Raw genomic sequence first — 18115 nt, forward strand, 5'->3', positions numbered from 1 at the left:
CACCCCTCCATCACTTCTCTACCTCCCCCGCCTGCAGTACTTCTGTGGTAACACAACACTGACCGGTACCCATTTCCATGGCAACTGTTCCCCTGAGAACCCCACCAGCATCCTCCACAACTACAAGGCAACTCCAGGAAACAGATACACATGCAGGCATGGTATTTTAGAAGGCTGTTTCTAGTAAAAGAAGGTGGAGATCCACCTTTCTTCCCATCATAAGGTCTAACTATAGACAGAGGGGAAGAGTGCAAGGGGAACCTGAGAGAAAGAAACAGCTGGATAGTGAAAAGTGCGGCAAAAAGACTGTGTTATAGTCCTACCTAAGTCGTAGGCGCTATTAAAAGTTAAACCAATCATAAAAAATAGAAAACAATCAATAAAATGGAAGTCCCATTGCTCATTTCAATCATATATCGTTATAAATATGTGTTAATGTTATTATGTAAAGCCAGTTTGGGGACACCAATAAAACAGATATTTTTATCATCATCATCATGAATGCCATATAATGTCTGGGTACTTACGGGAGCTGACTGTGTCCACATATTGAGGCAGGTAAGGAGCCCACAAATCAATGGTGTCCTTACGTCCCGATTGGCCGATCCTTCTCAACTCGGCGAGCAGTAAAGCTTGGGCTGCTTCACGCACCTACGAAACAGTATAGACATTTCACTTGGTGTGAAAATTGAGGCACCTTTATGTTTTTGCAAAGTTTTTAAAGTGGAGCCTTGTGTTAAAAAAACTCACTTTTTAAACTAAACTACCATAAAAAACGTGGTAACTATTTATTGATCATTAACGGTAATTAAATATAGCAAAAACAAGTAACTAACCAAGATTCCAACTCTATATGTTATGCAATATCCATATTAAAAACGTGTTTTGTACTTTTGTTCAAAACTTTGTGTTTCACCTCTAGACAGCGGTCTTGCCATCTCCTCGCTAGCATCTCTAGTAGTGGAGGTCTAAACTTATCCAAGCCCAAGAGATCAGGGAGCATGACACAGTGCATGGCTGCCAGCTGGCTCCAGCCTGCATATACATACAAGGTAATTTTATGGAATTTGTACTGGCAAATGTTAGGAAAGAAAAAAAAAAAAACAGCATCAAATGAGCAAAACTTTGTGCATATATTGTCAGATTTTTTACATCACTCTATTGTCAGACAAGACAGATGTTAGACTTACCGAATACTTAGAACAAACAAAAAAATACATTTTGATTGAAATGTATTTTTTTTTCAATTTTTTCAAAATATTCTCTCGTACCAAATATGAAACAAAGACCATACGGGGGTTTAATGAAAATGGAAATCTCAAGAAAGGCTGAGATTTGCATGTGTCTCCATGTGAAAAAAAACTTACCTGTTAACAAAAAAAAAAAAAAAAACCTATTCCAGTAAAATATAATATATATATATATATATATATATATATATATATATATATATATATATATATATATATATATATATATATATATATATATATATATATATATATTTTTTTTTTTAATAATGCACCCCTAGCAACAACTCGCAATTTCTTGTGGAAATTGGTGATATATACATCCCTTCCATCCCTGGAAATACATCCCTTCTGATACAAGCATTTTGATTTTTTTTCCCCTAATTCAATTATAACGGGTGTCAAATATTTGCAAATATATCCGAACCCTATCTCCTCAAATGGTGGGAATCCACAATATAGCTATAGTATCATTCACAAATGCTATCATAAAGAAAATAACCAGCTTAAAGGTACATCAATGAATGTTGTTTTTTTGTGGCTCTGAGCACCACCACAAAAGATTTGAAATTAAATAAACAAGATGCTTCTCAACTTTTATCACACCTTTGAAGGTATTAACATCTAAATCAAAAGAATATTGTAGAAAACAATTAGTAAATATGCTTCTCACTTTTTCAGGGACCTAAAGTAATGGAAGATTATTAATAATCATAAAACAATTTTTCACATTTTATAGCTTGTTGCAAATCAATTTCCATTCAATTACAGCGAGAAACCTGGAAAGCACAGACATCACCAGATGCTGGATTTCATTCGTGGTGATTCTCTGCCAGGCCTCTACTACAAGTGAAATGCATGCTCAATCCGATGCAGGTCAGGTGATTGACCTGGCCATCGCATAACATGCCACTTTGACACCTGCCTAAGTGTGGCAGTGTACAGACCCGCTGCGGTTGGAGTGCCAACAAAGCATCTCATGTTTGGGAGATAGAGTACTACTGAAAATTGGAAAAACTAGAGATTACTTGAGAGAATTAAAACAGATGGCAATGAACGGAGCACGTTCATTTAGTTGGCCGAGTCGTATTTTGCCCATGTCAATGAAGCACTGGTCAAGGAAAAGGATATAATACGCAACAGCCTGGATTGCTAAGTGAGTCTGCAATTACTTCTGCTGGCGGTGTCTGATTAAAAAAAAAAAAAAAAACAAGCATGCGAACTGATTAAAAAAAAAAAAAGAAGCAGAAAAGATCAACACATGCAAAAGACAGAAAGAGAAATATCACAGGACAACAGTAACACTGCACATGAACACCTAGACAAAACAAAAGACAAAACCACGGTCAACGGCGACAACGGTCAATGCACTCTCAGATGAATCATTTTTAAGACAGCTTTGGTTTGCAAGTTCCACAACGGCGGGAATTTGAAAACAGTTGCCTCCAAATATTTGAACAATTTATTAGTCATGTCTTTTCATCGCTGTTCAACTGACTGAACTGAAAGTGAATTGAACACACGTAGAACAGACACAGTGCTGGAGACCCAAACAGTGCTAAAGACAAGGCGGGAAATGACCTATCAGGGACACTCGAGAAAAGCGGGAAGAGCAAGGTGAGGCGTGACACGTAAACATGAACAGTAATAGAGGATTGGAAACTGATTCTGGGGATGTCACAAACTAATAACACAAAGACAGAAAAGTCCAAATGAAACCAATCATGATATGACATTATAATTTCAAAAATAAAACTACATATGAGGGCAAATACAGACATCAGAAAAGGAACAGAATGGAGCGGGTAATATAGGAAAGGAAGAAGAGGATCTCCGAGGATAAGCGGGTGAATAAAGAACAACAGGGCGGTAAGATTCCCTTGAAGCTGAACTCATCGGTTCAGTCGGTACCTTCATTGACTGAAGGGAAGCTATGAGAAGCAGGACCTGGGCTGGGGGAACCAGGGGCCCTCTGAGAAAGAACCCCAGGGGCCCCCTTGGGCCCAGCAGTTGTAGCGCTAGCAGAAACGTTGGTGCTGGCTGTGCTGGCTACCGCAGCTTGTGAAAGGAAGAAAAGGAGAAAAATAGTAAAGAGTGAAGGAAGACGTTAGAATGTTTAACTGTATCGTACATAGGTGCACACAAAGAACATAGAAGGGCGGGGGGGAGAGAAGCTATCAAGTAGCAGGGAAGAATTTTATACATTCAATTACAAAACAACCGCAAAAGAAAAGAATGGAAGCAAGCAAATTATAAAACACTGAAATAAAATCAGTCGATTGGGTATGTGGGGAGGGAGGGCGGTAAGTAAATAAGGTGCAAAAAAGTCAGGTTCCGGGATGTTTGAGAATATTGAATATTTCTTGATTAAAATATGATTAGGTCATCTTCAGCATGTGATGAAATAAAGTAGTAATAAAAACAGAGTACAATTTGTAGGAGAAACAAGTCATCTAATGTAATGTCACAGAAAACAGAAAAGAAAATAGATAGCTTGTGTTACTTTGGAGATCAAGACTGGCAAAATCAGAACAAATAAAAGACTGTAAATATCTCGGATAATAAAGCAGACTGGCGCTAGCATTTGATTGCCACGCAAGAACTCGAATTAAAGAAAATAATACGGCAGTGGATTTACAATAGTTTACCAGAAACAGCCAAACTATGTTAAATTGATGAGTTTTTATCAGGTATTTTCTGAAGGCTATGTTTATGTCATACACACAGACCAAATGGATTGATTAATTAATTAAGTCCGTTTCCGAAATATATAATCCCTCAAATCCAACTTTCATGAAACTTGATGAATCAAAACAACAAATAAAGGCTTGTGGTTTAAACAAAACACATTATTTTTCCTGACAGTTGATCCAAGGGCTGCACGCTATTTATAAAAAATAATAAAAACAAAATACACTGCTTTTTTTTTTTTTATACAGGACCACTCTTTCTGAGAACCACCCATATGACACTTACTGACAAATGATGCTGTAGATAACACGTACACAATATGCTTAACAGCAAAATGCAGTGAGTTTCGTAAACTTGCCAGAACTACCATTTAAAAGACATGGCAAAGAGACAAAAGGGGAAAAAACAAAACATCACATTCATCGTTGTTGAAGAGAATAAACATAAGAATATCGAAAGCTGCACATATTAAAAACAGATCAAATGAAAGTGCCGTGAATGAAACACAAAGTACGCATTTTTTTGCCTCTCCAGAGGAGGCAACAGGCTATGCAGCCATGCAGGTGACATAAAGAAACAAAAACAATGAAATAAACCAACAAATGCACTAAGTAAGTATAACTAACCGTACATGGTGAGCAGTTTACAAATAAAACACTGCTCTTTGCTTATCTCCTGTATCGATGCAGGATTTTAGAGATCTATCTTTTCGCTCCATAGGGAGATTGTGAGCAGCTATTAGTCCACAACACACACACACACACACACACCTGGTTAAAGTAGAGTGTCTGAGGAGAGGTCATGGCCAAGGAGTCCCTCTGAATGGACATGAATAGATGGAGTGTGGCGCCAATCAGCCCACACGCTTGTCACGCTTCACCCCCCATTAAAGCATGACAATAGCACAGAACCCCAATCCCTCCCACCGAGAACAAGTGTGCCGTCCAAGGCAAGTGTGTGTATAAACAAATGTGCAGGTATTGTGTTTGATAAGTGTGCGCGCGTGTAAGGCAGATGGTGACAGATGGTTACAGTGTCGCCTACAGTGAACCCAAACAAGTTTCAACATTTCCTTTTTTTTATTCTGCCTTTGAGTAAAAATCTTCTCCTTATATTACATTGACACATATTTCTCATTTTTGTTGTCATATTTTTGATAGTGTAAATATTTACTAACCATTGTTTGTAGCGGTATAATCATAAACAATTCAATGTAAATAGATGAACAATACTAGGGCTGAATTTTTTAGAAATAGTTTTGATTAGTGTTTGACAGTATGTTAAAGGAATAAAATTATTTTTGTAGATACATGAGAACTTGGTGCTTGTAAAAACATCCTCATAAAGAACATTCCTCTTTTTTTTTTAGTTCATTCATTTTATAAATACAATGAGCACTTTTTAATGAGAAAGTAGCATTTGATGCTGAAAAACAGCTTTGAAACAATGAATTTTTAAGAAGCTTGAACTCCAGCTGTTAGACCTCTCCCATGTCAAAAATGACAAAAGAGTCCTTTAAAAGACCCACTGAACAAGAAAACACCAGCAGCTTCCTTCCGTGATATATATATTTTTTTAAGTCTCTGCGGGACTTATTGCCAGTAGGCTACATTATGAGCCCCCGCCTCTCTCCCAATGTCCCCACATAGGCCCCATGGGTGTGTGAAGCAAGCACCCCCTCCTTTTGTAGTTACCTTGTTTGATCTGAGCTTGTAGCGCCGGGTTGGAGGGCTGAGGGGGTGTGGCCGGCATCCTACGAGGAGTCTCCGGGGTTCCTCCTGGTCTGGGAGGCCTGGAGGAGAAATCACAAAGACAAGGCATGAAATATTAAAGGAACGGACAGGAGAAAGGTGGAAGAGCACAAAAAAACCCCACAAACACAAAAGGGCATTTGTATGCTCAGTCTGTTGAATTTTTAAGTAAAGGCACAATCCTGTGTCTGAGCATACCACGGGAAACTCATTTTTAGAGAGACGCAAATATCCCAAAAGACAATTGACAAAGCACGTTGCACAGATCTCATTAATGCACATAAATAGTGCCGTAAAAAAAAAAAAAAAACATATGAACCACATTTATACATCATCATTGTAAAATAAATTAATTTAAAAAGTCATTGAAAATCATTAATATGAATAAATTACCAGTATAATAGTAATGTGACAAAGAGGATAAAGGTGACACAATCTGTTAGTGTAAATACGCAGTTTAGCAACTCCTATTGGGATCTTAGAAAATCAGGGCCTGGGAGTCCAAAATCACTCTGACTGAATGATCAAGTCAGTGTCTAGGCAAGAGAACGAAGACATTTATATTTCCTCCTTCAATTTCATCAATGGAGTAGACTGGGTGCTTGCTAGATTTAGATGCAACTCACATCCAGAGCCTTTGAGAGCCTCATTTGATTCTGTATTTCTTACCTGGCTGGTGCCTTTTTCATGTGCTCGCCGACAAAGGTGGCATTGGTCATGCCCATCAAAGTGTTGGCCAGAGAAATAACGGACAGGAGGTGCTGCGTAGTGACCGCCCTTGACACACCGTATGTCCCCTTGCCAACAATGTCTGACAATGTCAGCTTCCGGCCTGTTGCAAGCGACAACTGCCGCAGCAAAGACTCCTGACAAATGGAGGATGAGAAATGAACCAAAGGCAGGTGATGGCAAAAGCGGGTCAAAGCATACCTCCAAAATGGGGGAATGCTTATTACAAAGGAAAATCAGCTTTGGAATTTGCATACGAGTGTTGGAATCACAAATCAATTATACACATACCTTGAAGGTGGGTAGCATGAGAGACATGTGACCACCTCTTGAGATGAGGCCAAAAGAGATGGGGCAGTGTGGTCTGAGCATGCCAAGTCTCTCTAGACAGATCCCGTCCAGCTGCTCGTTGAGACCCCAAGCATGCAAGCAGGACATGAAGAGTTTGGCTGTGTCCATTGTCAGGTTGTACTCCAGAAGACTCAGAGACTTTGACTTCTCCTCACGTCTCCTCATCTCCTCCTCCTCTTCTTCATCTTCGTCTAGCAGGTGCTCCTTGATGGTCTCCTTCATTGTCTCCTTTACCTATTTTTTTCAAAAAATGTCCACACAAGTGTTAAAAACCATAAGTAGAAGCCATAGTTACTAACAAATGTGGATTGTTGGGTGTTTTTGCCTGACCTGCTTGAAAATCTTGTTGGCAAGGAAAGAGCCTCCTTTGTCGGCCCCGGCCTGGCTTTTCTGGAGTGTCTCAGGGGACACCAGCATGGGATTTGGCCTCTGAGCTTCTTCTGTCAGCAACTGGATGATCACTGCTTCCACGTCAAAGAACAGTACATGCATGTCGGGGTCCGTGAGGTTAGTCTTCATTGACTGGACCACCAGTGCATTGTGAGAGTATTTGGGCAGGTTCCCCTAAAGATGAGGAAGAATGGTGAAAAATGTAAATCAGAATTAGTGTATTGTAAATAATTTTCTTCAAACCACTCCAAAAATAAATCAATTAACACAGACACCTTTTACATTACATTTTGAGGGGAAAACAATCATAACTGACACAGCGGAATGCACAAAATTATTAATCAGTTAAATCATCTATTTTACAGTTGTTACGAATGACAATGTATTTTTAAAACCTCATACATTTTAGAATAATTATTTCAAGCAGCATTCTCTTTCTGGCGCTAGTGTCAATGTCAGTTAGTTCAAGTGGATGAACATTGCCATCTAAAGGTCAAGGACGCCACTGCACACAAGCGTATATGATAATGTACAAATGAACACACAGGGTGTATTTCTATTTTTTCTTTACACACAGAAATCAGAAGAAATCCTTTTGTGGTTTGGGTATCAAATATTACATAATACGTGCATCTTTTACCATAGTTCGGTCGTGCCATTTTCCTCATGACACCCTTAAATTAAAGGTTCCACACAAATCCTCACAATTTTCGTGTATCAAAATAATGATCTACAGATCATTTTTAAAATGTATTAATTTGCCGCCGGTCTGACTTTAATAAATTGATTATTAATTCAAATTGATACACTTTCTTTTTACATTGCAGGAACTTGCAGAGCTACACATAGTATGTCATAACATCCTCTGACTTCTGTATAGCTGGGAATTAGAATTAATTACTTCTCAAAAACATGGGAATGCTATATTACCCTGTGGAGTCCTTCTAACACACAGCAGAAACAGAAAACATCCAAAAGGACAATTATTTTCAAAGAATATGTAAGTAGTGCTGTGATAACTGGATATAAGGGTTGCAATCTAATTACGGTAACTTTCAATGCAAAAAATAATAATAATAACCTCTTTTAGCGATAAACAAAGTATGAAATCTAAATTAAGACGTTATAAAAAAATCGAATCCAGACTGAGACCTCAAAATACAATTAAACATAAAACATTTCTGCGAGAGCACACGAGGTTTTCGTGACTACTCGCTTAGTCTTTCTCAATTTTCTGTTCAAGTCCGACGAACTCAGAATCTATGATTACGACATTAATTGAACTATGACCATTGACTTTGTAGCAAGCTCATAATCAAGATTTACGCAATTTACTCACCCAAATTTCAATATGACCCACGCATGTAGCACCTAATAAATCACGTCTATTGGACAGTGACAAAGTAGTAAAACCTAAAGTAGATTAAACCGAGAAAAGAAAAAAAAAACAATTATTTTATTTAGATTTTTTTTTTTCCTCACTCGGCCAATATTGTATCTCCTTGAAACAAAGACAAAACAAAAACACGGTTCAGCAGAAATCCCAGAGGACAAACTCAAAGTCACGTATTGACTTTCTTACACCTGACTATAAGCTGTAACTGTAAACACAGATGATGGCTTGCAGCTGACTGACTGGGTGTAGTGTTTGTGTTGATAGTATGACATTTCATGGTCATTATCTTTCATCACACACGGCAGGGGAATGGTGGATGGTTTTGACCTGTAATGCCTATAGTTATACAAGAGAAATAACCCTAGGGTAGGAGGAAAGAAAAAAAACCAACAACAACAAAAAATAACAGTGATGTATTTCTAATCCAGCAAGGGAGGGAAAATGCAACTGTTGTGCGTTGGCCTTTTCAAGAGCTGTGATTATGAGGCAATACGAGGAAAATCCTGGGAGTCCGCTCCAATAAACACAATGGATGAAATATAAAAAATATACCAAGCAAAAGGTATGTGAAGGACAACCATGAAGAAAAAAAAAAATGCTAACATTTTAGTCAATAACTTCAGGGTCAACTATAAAAGAATTGTAGGTCGGGTTTGAACTTAGACAATTCCGCTTCCGGTTGTTTGATTTGGTTTTGGTTTTCTAACAAATTTCGAGCTTGAAAAAGAAGGAAACTAACTTGTTATATTGGGACAAATCGTACAAACTTCTCTCTTTGATAATTTCATGTTATTTTCTTTTACTGTTTGTGTACTTTCTAGAAGGATTTGCAAAACTTTGTACTCTACTTTTATTTCAGACAATGTCAAAACTTCATCTTCAAGTGGAGTTTGTACATTGTGCAAAAGCATATTTATGAGAAAATATCAGTTGAAAAAGTGGAATGTCGATTTCAAGAAATGTATGGATAACCTCGACATGTCCTAAGTAATGAGGAGATTTAAAAGGATTGCATAGCATATTGTATATACAAACACACTTTGAGCAATGCTATTAGGTGCTACAAAAAAGGTAAGCATTTAGCTTTTTTTTTTTTTTTTTTGGGGTTGAAACAAGACTATAAGATTGTCTCAGCATTCTGACAAATAGCAGACAACAGATACTTGTCGAATTAAATTTCAATACAATGCTTACTTCCTACATCCTACACTGCAGTACTTCATTGAAATATGACTTTACCTTGTCAGCATTGTCTGCCGCCAACAGATTAGTGGCAAGTGTTTGCAGTTTGTGCTGAGCCATGTTCTTGAGTGCCGCCAGGCTCCGGCGAGTCATTGCCTGCTTCAGGTTCACTGCCGAATGGCTCAAGGCATCGACGGTGGCTGGAGCCAGCTCATCACAGGCATTGAGGATCTCTACGGCTGTTATACCCATCACACAGCGGTCCAAGGCCCCTACAAACATTAACAAGTTAGGAGACCTGGGAAGCTTAACAGGACTTTGAAATGATAAGAAGAGGAGCCTTGTTGTAGGTTAATTTACCATCCTGTTCCGTTGTAGGGACACGCACTTTTGTATTTGCTGTTTATGTTTCAATTTCTTCATTCCTGTCACATATTTTATCGGTTGTGATTCCCAGCTATTGTCACCGTATTTTTAGCAATACCAAGTATTTTGCACCCCCCACACCTTGGTTTTCTAATACTCACTACCATCACCTACTGTCTTCAATGTGGTTCAGGTCACAGTTATCACTGGCTGCACTTACAAAAGAGAGAGGTTTAGAGGAGACCCCATTAGCTGCAGACAGACCTGATATCGGGATTGGCTCTAAGTATTGAGTGAGAAGACAAGTGGCACCATTATCCTGTGCGCGTGTGTGTCAAAGAGAGAGTGAGCGTCTGATAGTGTGTGTGCGTTTGTGTGCGCTTGTGTAGACTCAGGCATCAGACGTGTAATGGTGCCATGGCGCACAGACACACTTTTTTTTCCCGACAGCGCTTTGGTTCTCTTTCTTTCTTCCTTTTTCACATACACACAGTGTACACATGTGCTTTTTCTCATTCGCTGTCTCATACACACTCTTTAATTTCACACTCAGTTACCCTGCAATCGCTCAACACTACAGCTCATTCAGGTCCCCAAACACACACACACACACACACACACACACACACACACACACACACACACACACACACACATGTACACACTCACGCGCACAGGGATATCTTTTTATAGCTGCATTCAAACCAATTTTACATTTAGGCTGGCGTGTACATGTTAAATAGTACGTTGAACTAAGATAATTTTCTAGCTACATTATTAATAACATTAGATCTAATTATGTATAATAATTTTATAAACTGGCGGCTCTGTGGCGCACTGGGTAGCACGTCCGCCTCACAGTTAGAAGGGTGCGGGTTCGATTCCACCTCCAGCCCTCCCTGTGTGGAGTTTGCATGTTCTCCCCTTGCGCACGTGGGTTTTCTCCGGGCACTCCAGTTTCCTTCCATATCCCAAAAACACGCTTGGTAGGCCGATTGAGCACTCCAAATTGTTCCTAGGTGAGAGTCCGAATGCGAATGGCTGTTCGTCTCTGTGTGCCCTGCGATTGGCTGGCAACCGGTTCAGGGTGTCCCCCGCCTACTGCCCGATGACGGCTGGGACAGGCTCCACCACGCCCGCGACCCCCGTGGGGACAAAGCAGTTCAGAAAAGGGATGGATGGATGGAATTGTATATACTAGATAATATATATGTATATACAATTATATACTATAATATACAATTATGTTGGAATACGTATTACATTTACCTTATATGCTTTGGAATTAGCTGACAACATTTGAAAGATTACTGCAATAAAGTAATCATCTAAAATTTCATTAGCAGACAAGTTGCCACCTAATCAATGCAAACACAGTGTTCTGCCACTGTATTGCAGTTTATCGCTCACTGCTACACTAAACCCAAGAGATTGTTTTAATGGGTATTTACAGTGTACAGTGTACAGAGAAGTCCATAATTTAGACTTGCGGTCCTTATGTTTTAATTGGAGAATTTTGCGAGCGAGCGAGACAGAAAATGCCCTAAAAAAATACTTGTGTGTTAAAAAGTTTGTTTTCACAACTTTAAATATGTTTCGATTTTCACTTATTTTGGTGGGGTCTGGCCCCTGCAATAAAAAGGGGTTCACTGTTTGACAACCCTCACCTGTATCCATCTGCCAGACATAAACAGAGCCATCAGAGCATCCAACAACAAGGTAGTCATCAGCAGGGCGCCACTTGATGACCTGGATTGGAAACAAGTGCCGCGATGCAAGCATGATGCACTTCCTTTCCCTAAGACTGAGCAGGCCAACTGAGTGGTCACTGGCAACGGAGCAGACACAGTGTTGCACCCGAGTCTGCAGAGAAAACAAGGCCAAAGATTTTTCAGTAATGGACAAACGTCTTTTTTTCAATACCACATTAATGCACTGTTAGGTATGTGGTGATGGTGATTCCTTTTAGGTAAACAGCACAGGTTTGTACCCAGCCAATTCCAGAACCACGCTCAAATAAAAATAAAAAAATGTGCCAAACAAATCACTTGATAACTACAAACTAAATATTTTCAACCTTAATATTCACTCAATCCTTGCTGACTTGAGCCAGGGGCAGAAACTGGACTGGTTATGTTGTTATTTTAACTCATTCAGTACCAGACATTTTCGTAACTTTTTTTGAACCTAACTTTGGGGGGGAAAAAAGTATATAAGTACCTGGGATTGAATGTGTGAAGTCTGAAGAAAACATATACTATATCTTTGGTAGTGATTGACTGTTAAATGGGCTTCATGACCAGGCACTGAACCAGTGCCAGCTGCATGAAAGTCCTCTATTTGAAAAACGTCACTACCAATGATCTTCAATCTATCAAAACATTCATTTTAAAATCAAACAAAAGTGTGCAGGGAACAAGGCCGTCGAAATCCCAAACCCCCCAAAAAATCTTGAAAGACAAAGTCACTTAAAGCAGGACTCACGCTGCAATTTTCTGGTGGGACAATGAGCTGAGTGATCTCTCCTCCATGGACACAGAATATGTGCTTCATCTCTCCAGTGAAAATGTCCCACACAATGACAGAGAAGTCGACCCCACCAGACACCAAAGAGCGCTGGTCGTAGCGAGGCGATATCTGGTATGGGTAGAGGACGCACGTCACCTTATTCCTGTGACCTCGTAGAGTACGATGGGGTGGCCATCCTGCAGAAAACATGCAAATAGATCTTACAAAGGTGGAACGTTGCCTTTCCTAAAAAAAATATCTGATTGTACTTGGCAAAAGTTTGCCATCAATTCTGTCATTTCAAGCGAGCAGTCCACCCCCTCCCAAAAAAAAAATCTCTTCTTTCACCTCTCCTAAGCATGTGTTCTCCTTGCAGCAACTGTACGATAGCAGTCTGAGTAGCCGGAACCAAAATAATGCTGCCATCTTCTCTTCCACACACTAGTCGACCCTGGGAGGGGATATAGACGCTAGCCGTCACCTGAGGAAGGAAAGTATATGTATTTTAATGAGCAAACAGAGGCTAACACTCCATCATATATTTCAATTTCAAACTCCTGTATGAAAAAAAACATTCCCGCACTGGGTCCAACCTTAATGGGTTCCTCTTTGTTGGGGAGAATGCTGAGCTGGTCAATGATACCAGAAGAAACAGGCATCAATTTATTAAATGCCTCCTGGAGACTGATGGTGGATGAGACTTGCAATTCTACAGAGAGGAAGATATACAGACCGCCGTTATAAAATAATTTGAAGTTGCTAATTCAGTTGTGTAGAGCAATGAATCTCAAATTATGGTCCCGGGATACACAGGAGTGCTCCAGCAAAAGCATGGGGGGGGTGTCTTCAAAATAAATTTGCAAAAAACTATTGACATATTCAAGTACAAACAAATAATTTTCTATTGTTCTCTGAGCTTTTGAGACAGCTTCTACTTGAATTTATTTCCATGAAATCAGAATAGCCTCTCAGAGCTGTTGTTTGGATGTGAATGCTTTCCCACTCTCATACATCTGCACTTTCAGGTGTAGTTTTGATGTCTCATTTGTCCTTACCTGCAGGAGTTGACAGTGGCCGTGGAGGCGAAGAGTCCGGGATGCTCCACAAAGATAGTCTGCCAGCAGAGTCTCCCTGGATCAGTAGCTTGTGGAAAGGCTCCCGTCGACCAAAAAAGAAGCAAGTCACAGGAGGACATATCAGGAGCTGGAAAGTAGCACAATTTGGAGACATGTGACCAATAAGACAATTAACTTGTGTTTATCAATAAAGCTCCATAACTGACCTGACTGTCTGTTAGATTCTCTATGGTGTAGATCAGTGGCGGGATTGAGCCTTCTTTTTTGCCCACATCGCTTCGGAAATGCACACTAGCAGGGAGACAGCTGGAAAAGCAGATGGAGATTAAAATAAAAGGGAGGTAAAACTTTTTTTTTATCTATATTGGACTTTTATGCGATTTTCTGGTTGATGATGATGTAGATGATGATGAAGTTGGGTTAATTGCAAATATTAACCTGGCTGGTAAGTTATAGATGTGACTGCAGCCGTCTTCAGTCCAGATGATGACTTTGTCTGCTGCGATGAACTCTCCTCCAGCCCAGGCCTTGTCATTGTCACTGGCCACGGAGCAGAGCAGTGAATAGTCTCCTGCATCAAAAACCTGCCAAACAAAAAGATATTTGGGATTCAATTTAAGGCTAAATGGTGTTTTTCCTCCACTAATCTGCATGATCAACACTTTGTTTGGAGGGGCATCTCTTACCCTCCAGAATTTGGAGCAGACCACCAGCAAGCTGCTCTGAGTGAACGTACAGAAGGAAATACTCCGACAACCCTGACAGTAAATGGGTTTGGATTCTTCTTCAAACACCGGGTCCAGGTCCTGAGAGTATGTTTTTTATTTTTCATGAATATATATATACGTTTTTGTAAACATAAAATAAGGGCTTTCCACTTTCTGAATTAAGCCTACCTGCATCCTGTTGACCTCTGCTGTGATGATCCAGACTTTTAAAATGCCTGTGACTGCCACTGCCACAACTGTGTCCTCTGGAGAAAAAAAAACTCAGTCATCATGCAAGTTTGTATCTCTATAAAGATACAACCAATGTGTAGTACTGTAATTTTAATCTGTTGTGTAAATTAATTATTTGCAAGCAAATTAAATCAATTACCAACAGTCCTTGTAAACATTTGTAAATGATGACCAATTACAAACATTAGAAAATGTAGTTCAAAGAAGTGTTACAATAAAAAAAAATAGAGAGTAAGCAGGAAGTAAAACCACTTGCAGAATACACCGATGCAAAACAATATTAAACAAATTAAACTCAAGACAGGTACTTATTTCAACACCTCTCCATAGCCTTATAAAAAAAAACAAAAAAACACTGCAAATTCACACAGATATTCCATTCAGGGCAAAAGGATAAATAGGAATAAGTGAATAGTATCTTTAAACCTTGAGTGCGGTGTGATCGGATAATACTCATGGAGCTGATCCAGTCTGGGGAGATTTTGGACACCAGCGAGTATAACACCTCCAGACTGGTGGCATCTACCACAAGAATCTCTGGGTAGTGACCATGACAGAGGAGGCGACCTTCACGCTGAGTACTGATAGTGAACTGATAGAACTAGACAATCACAAAGGAAAAGTCACAGGAAAAAAAAAAAACAGAACAAAAGATGAAGAAATGACAAGAGTTAAATCTCATGAATGATTGTAAGTTATTTCAACACTCGCGCATTCCATGCAATTTTTGTGATATGAGAATTTAATGGTAACTGTTAGAAAGAGACTTATCTTTGAATGTACTGTAATTTCTAGTTAAACAATACACACTACATATTACAAATGAATTTACCTGTATGGCGGTGTGAGCGCAAGCCAGTTTTGTAAATTCAATACAGCGGCCATCATTTACATCCCATAAGCACATCTCCCTGGAGACGAAACAAACAAACAAACAAACAAACACATAAATAAATAAATAAAAAATAAAATAAATAAATAAATACATAACTATATAAAGAAATAAATACATAAACAAATAAATACTCACCCACTCTCTGACGCACTGACAATGTACTGTTTATCACTGCAGGCGCTCGCTTTAGACAGACACGTGATGGAGGCCGTATGACCAAACAACATGGCCCTGGGACAAATCTGACAAAATGGAAAGAAAGACAATTAAAGATGTAAGCAGCAAGGAATGGCTTAAATCCAGCATGATTGCAGGGACAACAAAGGTCTGCTCGCAAACAAAGAGATTTTGCAGGAAATTTGAGTCTCTAGGGGGATATTTTGATACATTTCTGTCAGTAGGACACACCACTGAAACAACATTGGTTCGACTTGTTCCGAGTCTGTGGTAATCTGTGTGTCCATCCCAGTTGGAATTTGAAATTGTAACCAAATAAACCTTTTGTAAGGAGTACCTGAATGTACAAAACCCATTATCTTTTGCTATTGTGGTTGTATGCTTGATGAGATGCTAATAATAGAGCTTTGCTCAACATTTGATTTGGGGTCACTACATTATTAGAGTTTTTGCAAAAAGAGAGCAATTTTGAGTCAATAATTTGCATCGTCCATGACCGTGGTTCTCGATCGTTGTCACCCATTGAACGGATTTCCCTACCAAACAACAGAGAAAGAATAAAATATGTGATCTTATCACTACCTCCAGCTCCGGCGTCATGTCCCAAAGGCAGATCTGTCCATCATGGCAACCAGTGATGATTGTGCTAAAGTCGTCCATCACCAACAGGCTGCTGATACAGTGGGTTGGAGCGGTGCGGCCCCATAGTACAATAGGTAGAACCAGGTTGTTCCCTGACATTGTGCTGGATTGTCTGATAGGGTTGAGTTGAAATAAATGTAAGTAAACACACAAAAGAAAGTATAAATAAATTGCACATTTCAAAGAATTGTCCAACGAATATATGCTGACCCATGGATATTTTCACTACACTTTAGAAAATTGCCCAAAATAAAACTACTTGTGAACACAAACATCATATTGCGAGGATTTTAACATTATGCACAACTAGCATTTAATAATTAAAAGGGTTTGTGAACACAAATAAAAGCTTGACATTGACACATTTGTTTTGGGGGAGTGAAGTACAGTAATCCCTCGTTTTTCGCCGATAATTGGTTCCAAAAACCACCCGCGATAAGTGAAATCCGCGAAGTACGGTCACCAACAAGAAGTACTGGGCAGGCTAACGAGTTAGTGGAAAGAATCGTGCTAACACGCAAAAACAGACAACATTTGGACCAATACTATTGTCCTAAAGGTTAGACACAAGTTTCCTTTATTTAGAAGTTTTATTGTAACTTTTAAATGTTTTTTTTTTTCATTTGGAAAAAAAAATCCGCGATGTCGTGAAGCCGCGATAAACGAAATGCGAAGTAGCGAGGGATCACTGTATACACAGAAACTTGTACATGACATACACGCCACTGTCACCACCAACAACAGTGCTATTATGCGCTGTCAGTAACATGATCATACTCAGTTGTGTGCAGGAATTATTAACAATAGTCATCGAATTTCCTCTATAGAAACACACAAATCGAATTACATTGATCGCTCACTCAAATTGTGCATACATATAAAGCGATTTGTAGCTCCCAAAGAAGAGATAGCGTGCAGCAGCACGACCACAAATTGAAGAGGGTTTGTTCAAGTGACGTACCGTCCGTTCAATTTAGTTTGCGCAGTACTCGTTACATTTGTATTGCATCCATTGACTCGGATATAAATTAGAATTATGTTTAATCAGAGGAATGCTGATGACAGAATAATTGAGTGGCAGTAGTAATCATTGAAGTGCAGCTAAGGCAGAATTGCATATGAATTGTTTAAATTACACATTACTCCATTTTCATGGCCCCCGTTTTATACAAACAACAGCTGATCGGCTACAAAGATGCTATGCCGCACTAAAGCCAAACTGTTATGACGGGACTTCCGGGTTGCTAAAGCGCAGCTCATAGGATAAAATGCAGCGCTTAAGGTCGTGGATACGCACCCAAAACAACAGATCACTGATGCATCTCCTTCGTATTGAATTTAGGCGAAAAGATCTCAATCGGTAATAAATAAAAACGAAAAAAAATCGCTGCTTGTTTTGAGCGTTTAGCTCTGGCAATCCTTTGCGTGACGTTCAGTCAATTGATCACGAGACATAGTTAGGCTAAGAAACTAAACGCATCCGGGTGTTTATTTCAAAATAAAAGAGCATGGCTTGCATCATTGAGTTCTTGTCCTCCAGTCTTTTTTTTTTTTTTTAACCAAGTAATGTTTGATGAGTGCAGTTCAGTCGTACTTCAGTTTTTAATTTCTCTACGTTTTTGAACAGCTCGTTTTGTGTGCATTACACGTTAACTGAAACATTTTGGTATCAGTTTGTTTCTTTAAGTGCAGTGTAATGATCAAAATGTGCATAACGTTTCTGATCATTTTAAATATACTTTTTAAGAAAAC

At 39.2% G+C, this 18115-nt stretch overlaps 1 protein-coding gene across 2 annotated transcripts in view; it reads right to left on the reverse strand.

Annotated features, from left to right (window-relative positions):
- The window catches only part of wdr7 (WD repeat domain 7), a 41995-nt gene extending 24187 nt beyond the window's left edge, over positions 1 to 17808 (reverse strand). The window contains exons 1-22 of one of the 2 annotated variants that reach the window (XM_085925881.1): positions 17661 to 17808; positions 16304 to 16475; positions 15680 to 15786; positions 15482 to 15560; positions 15076 to 15250; positions 14587 to 14663; positions 14377 to 14496; positions 14129 to 14274; positions 13897 to 13996; positions 13670 to 13817; positions 13208 to 13323; positions 12963 to 13095; positions 12591 to 12811; positions 11774 to 11969; positions 9798 to 10012; positions 7103 to 7336; positions 6713 to 7006; positions 6362 to 6558; positions 5636 to 5733; positions 3162 to 3308; positions 917 to 1035; positions 528 to 651 (exon numbers count right to left, since the gene is read on the reverse strand). In XM_085925881.1, the coding sequence (XP_085782007.1) occupies positions 528 to 651; positions 917 to 1035; positions 3162 to 3308; positions 5636 to 5733; positions 6362 to 6558; positions 6713 to 7006; positions 7103 to 7336; positions 9798 to 10012; positions 11774 to 11969; positions 12591 to 12811; positions 12963 to 13095; positions 13208 to 13323; positions 13670 to 13817; positions 13897 to 13996; positions 14129 to 14274; positions 14377 to 14496; positions 14587 to 14663; positions 15076 to 15250; positions 15482 to 15560; positions 15680 to 15786; positions 16304 to 16462 (3205 nt within the window). In that variant the 5' untranslated portion in view covers positions 16463 to 16475; positions 17661 to 17808. The remainder of the gene's footprint in view (positions 1 to 527; positions 652 to 916; positions 1036 to 3161; positions 3309 to 5635; positions 5734 to 6361; positions 6559 to 6712; positions 7007 to 7102; positions 7337 to 9797; positions 10013 to 11773; positions 11970 to 12590; positions 12812 to 12962; positions 13096 to 13207; positions 13324 to 13669; positions 13818 to 13896; positions 13997 to 14128; positions 14275 to 14376; positions 14497 to 14586; positions 14664 to 15075; positions 15251 to 15481; positions 15561 to 15679; positions 15787 to 16303; positions 16476 to 17660) is intronic. The other variant, XM_085925880.1, reaches the window with a different exon arrangement.
- Between the last annotated feature and the right edge of the window lie 307 nt (positions 17809 to 18115).

This window comes from Syngnathus leptorhynchus, chromosome 12 (assembly GCF_054491065.1).
Source record: "Syngnathus leptorhynchus isolate UIUO chromosome 12, UIUO_Slep, whole genome shotgun sequence".
Classification (NCBI taxonomy): Eukaryota; Metazoa; Chordata; class Actinopteri; order Syngnathiformes; family Syngnathidae; genus Syngnathus; species Syngnathus leptorhynchus.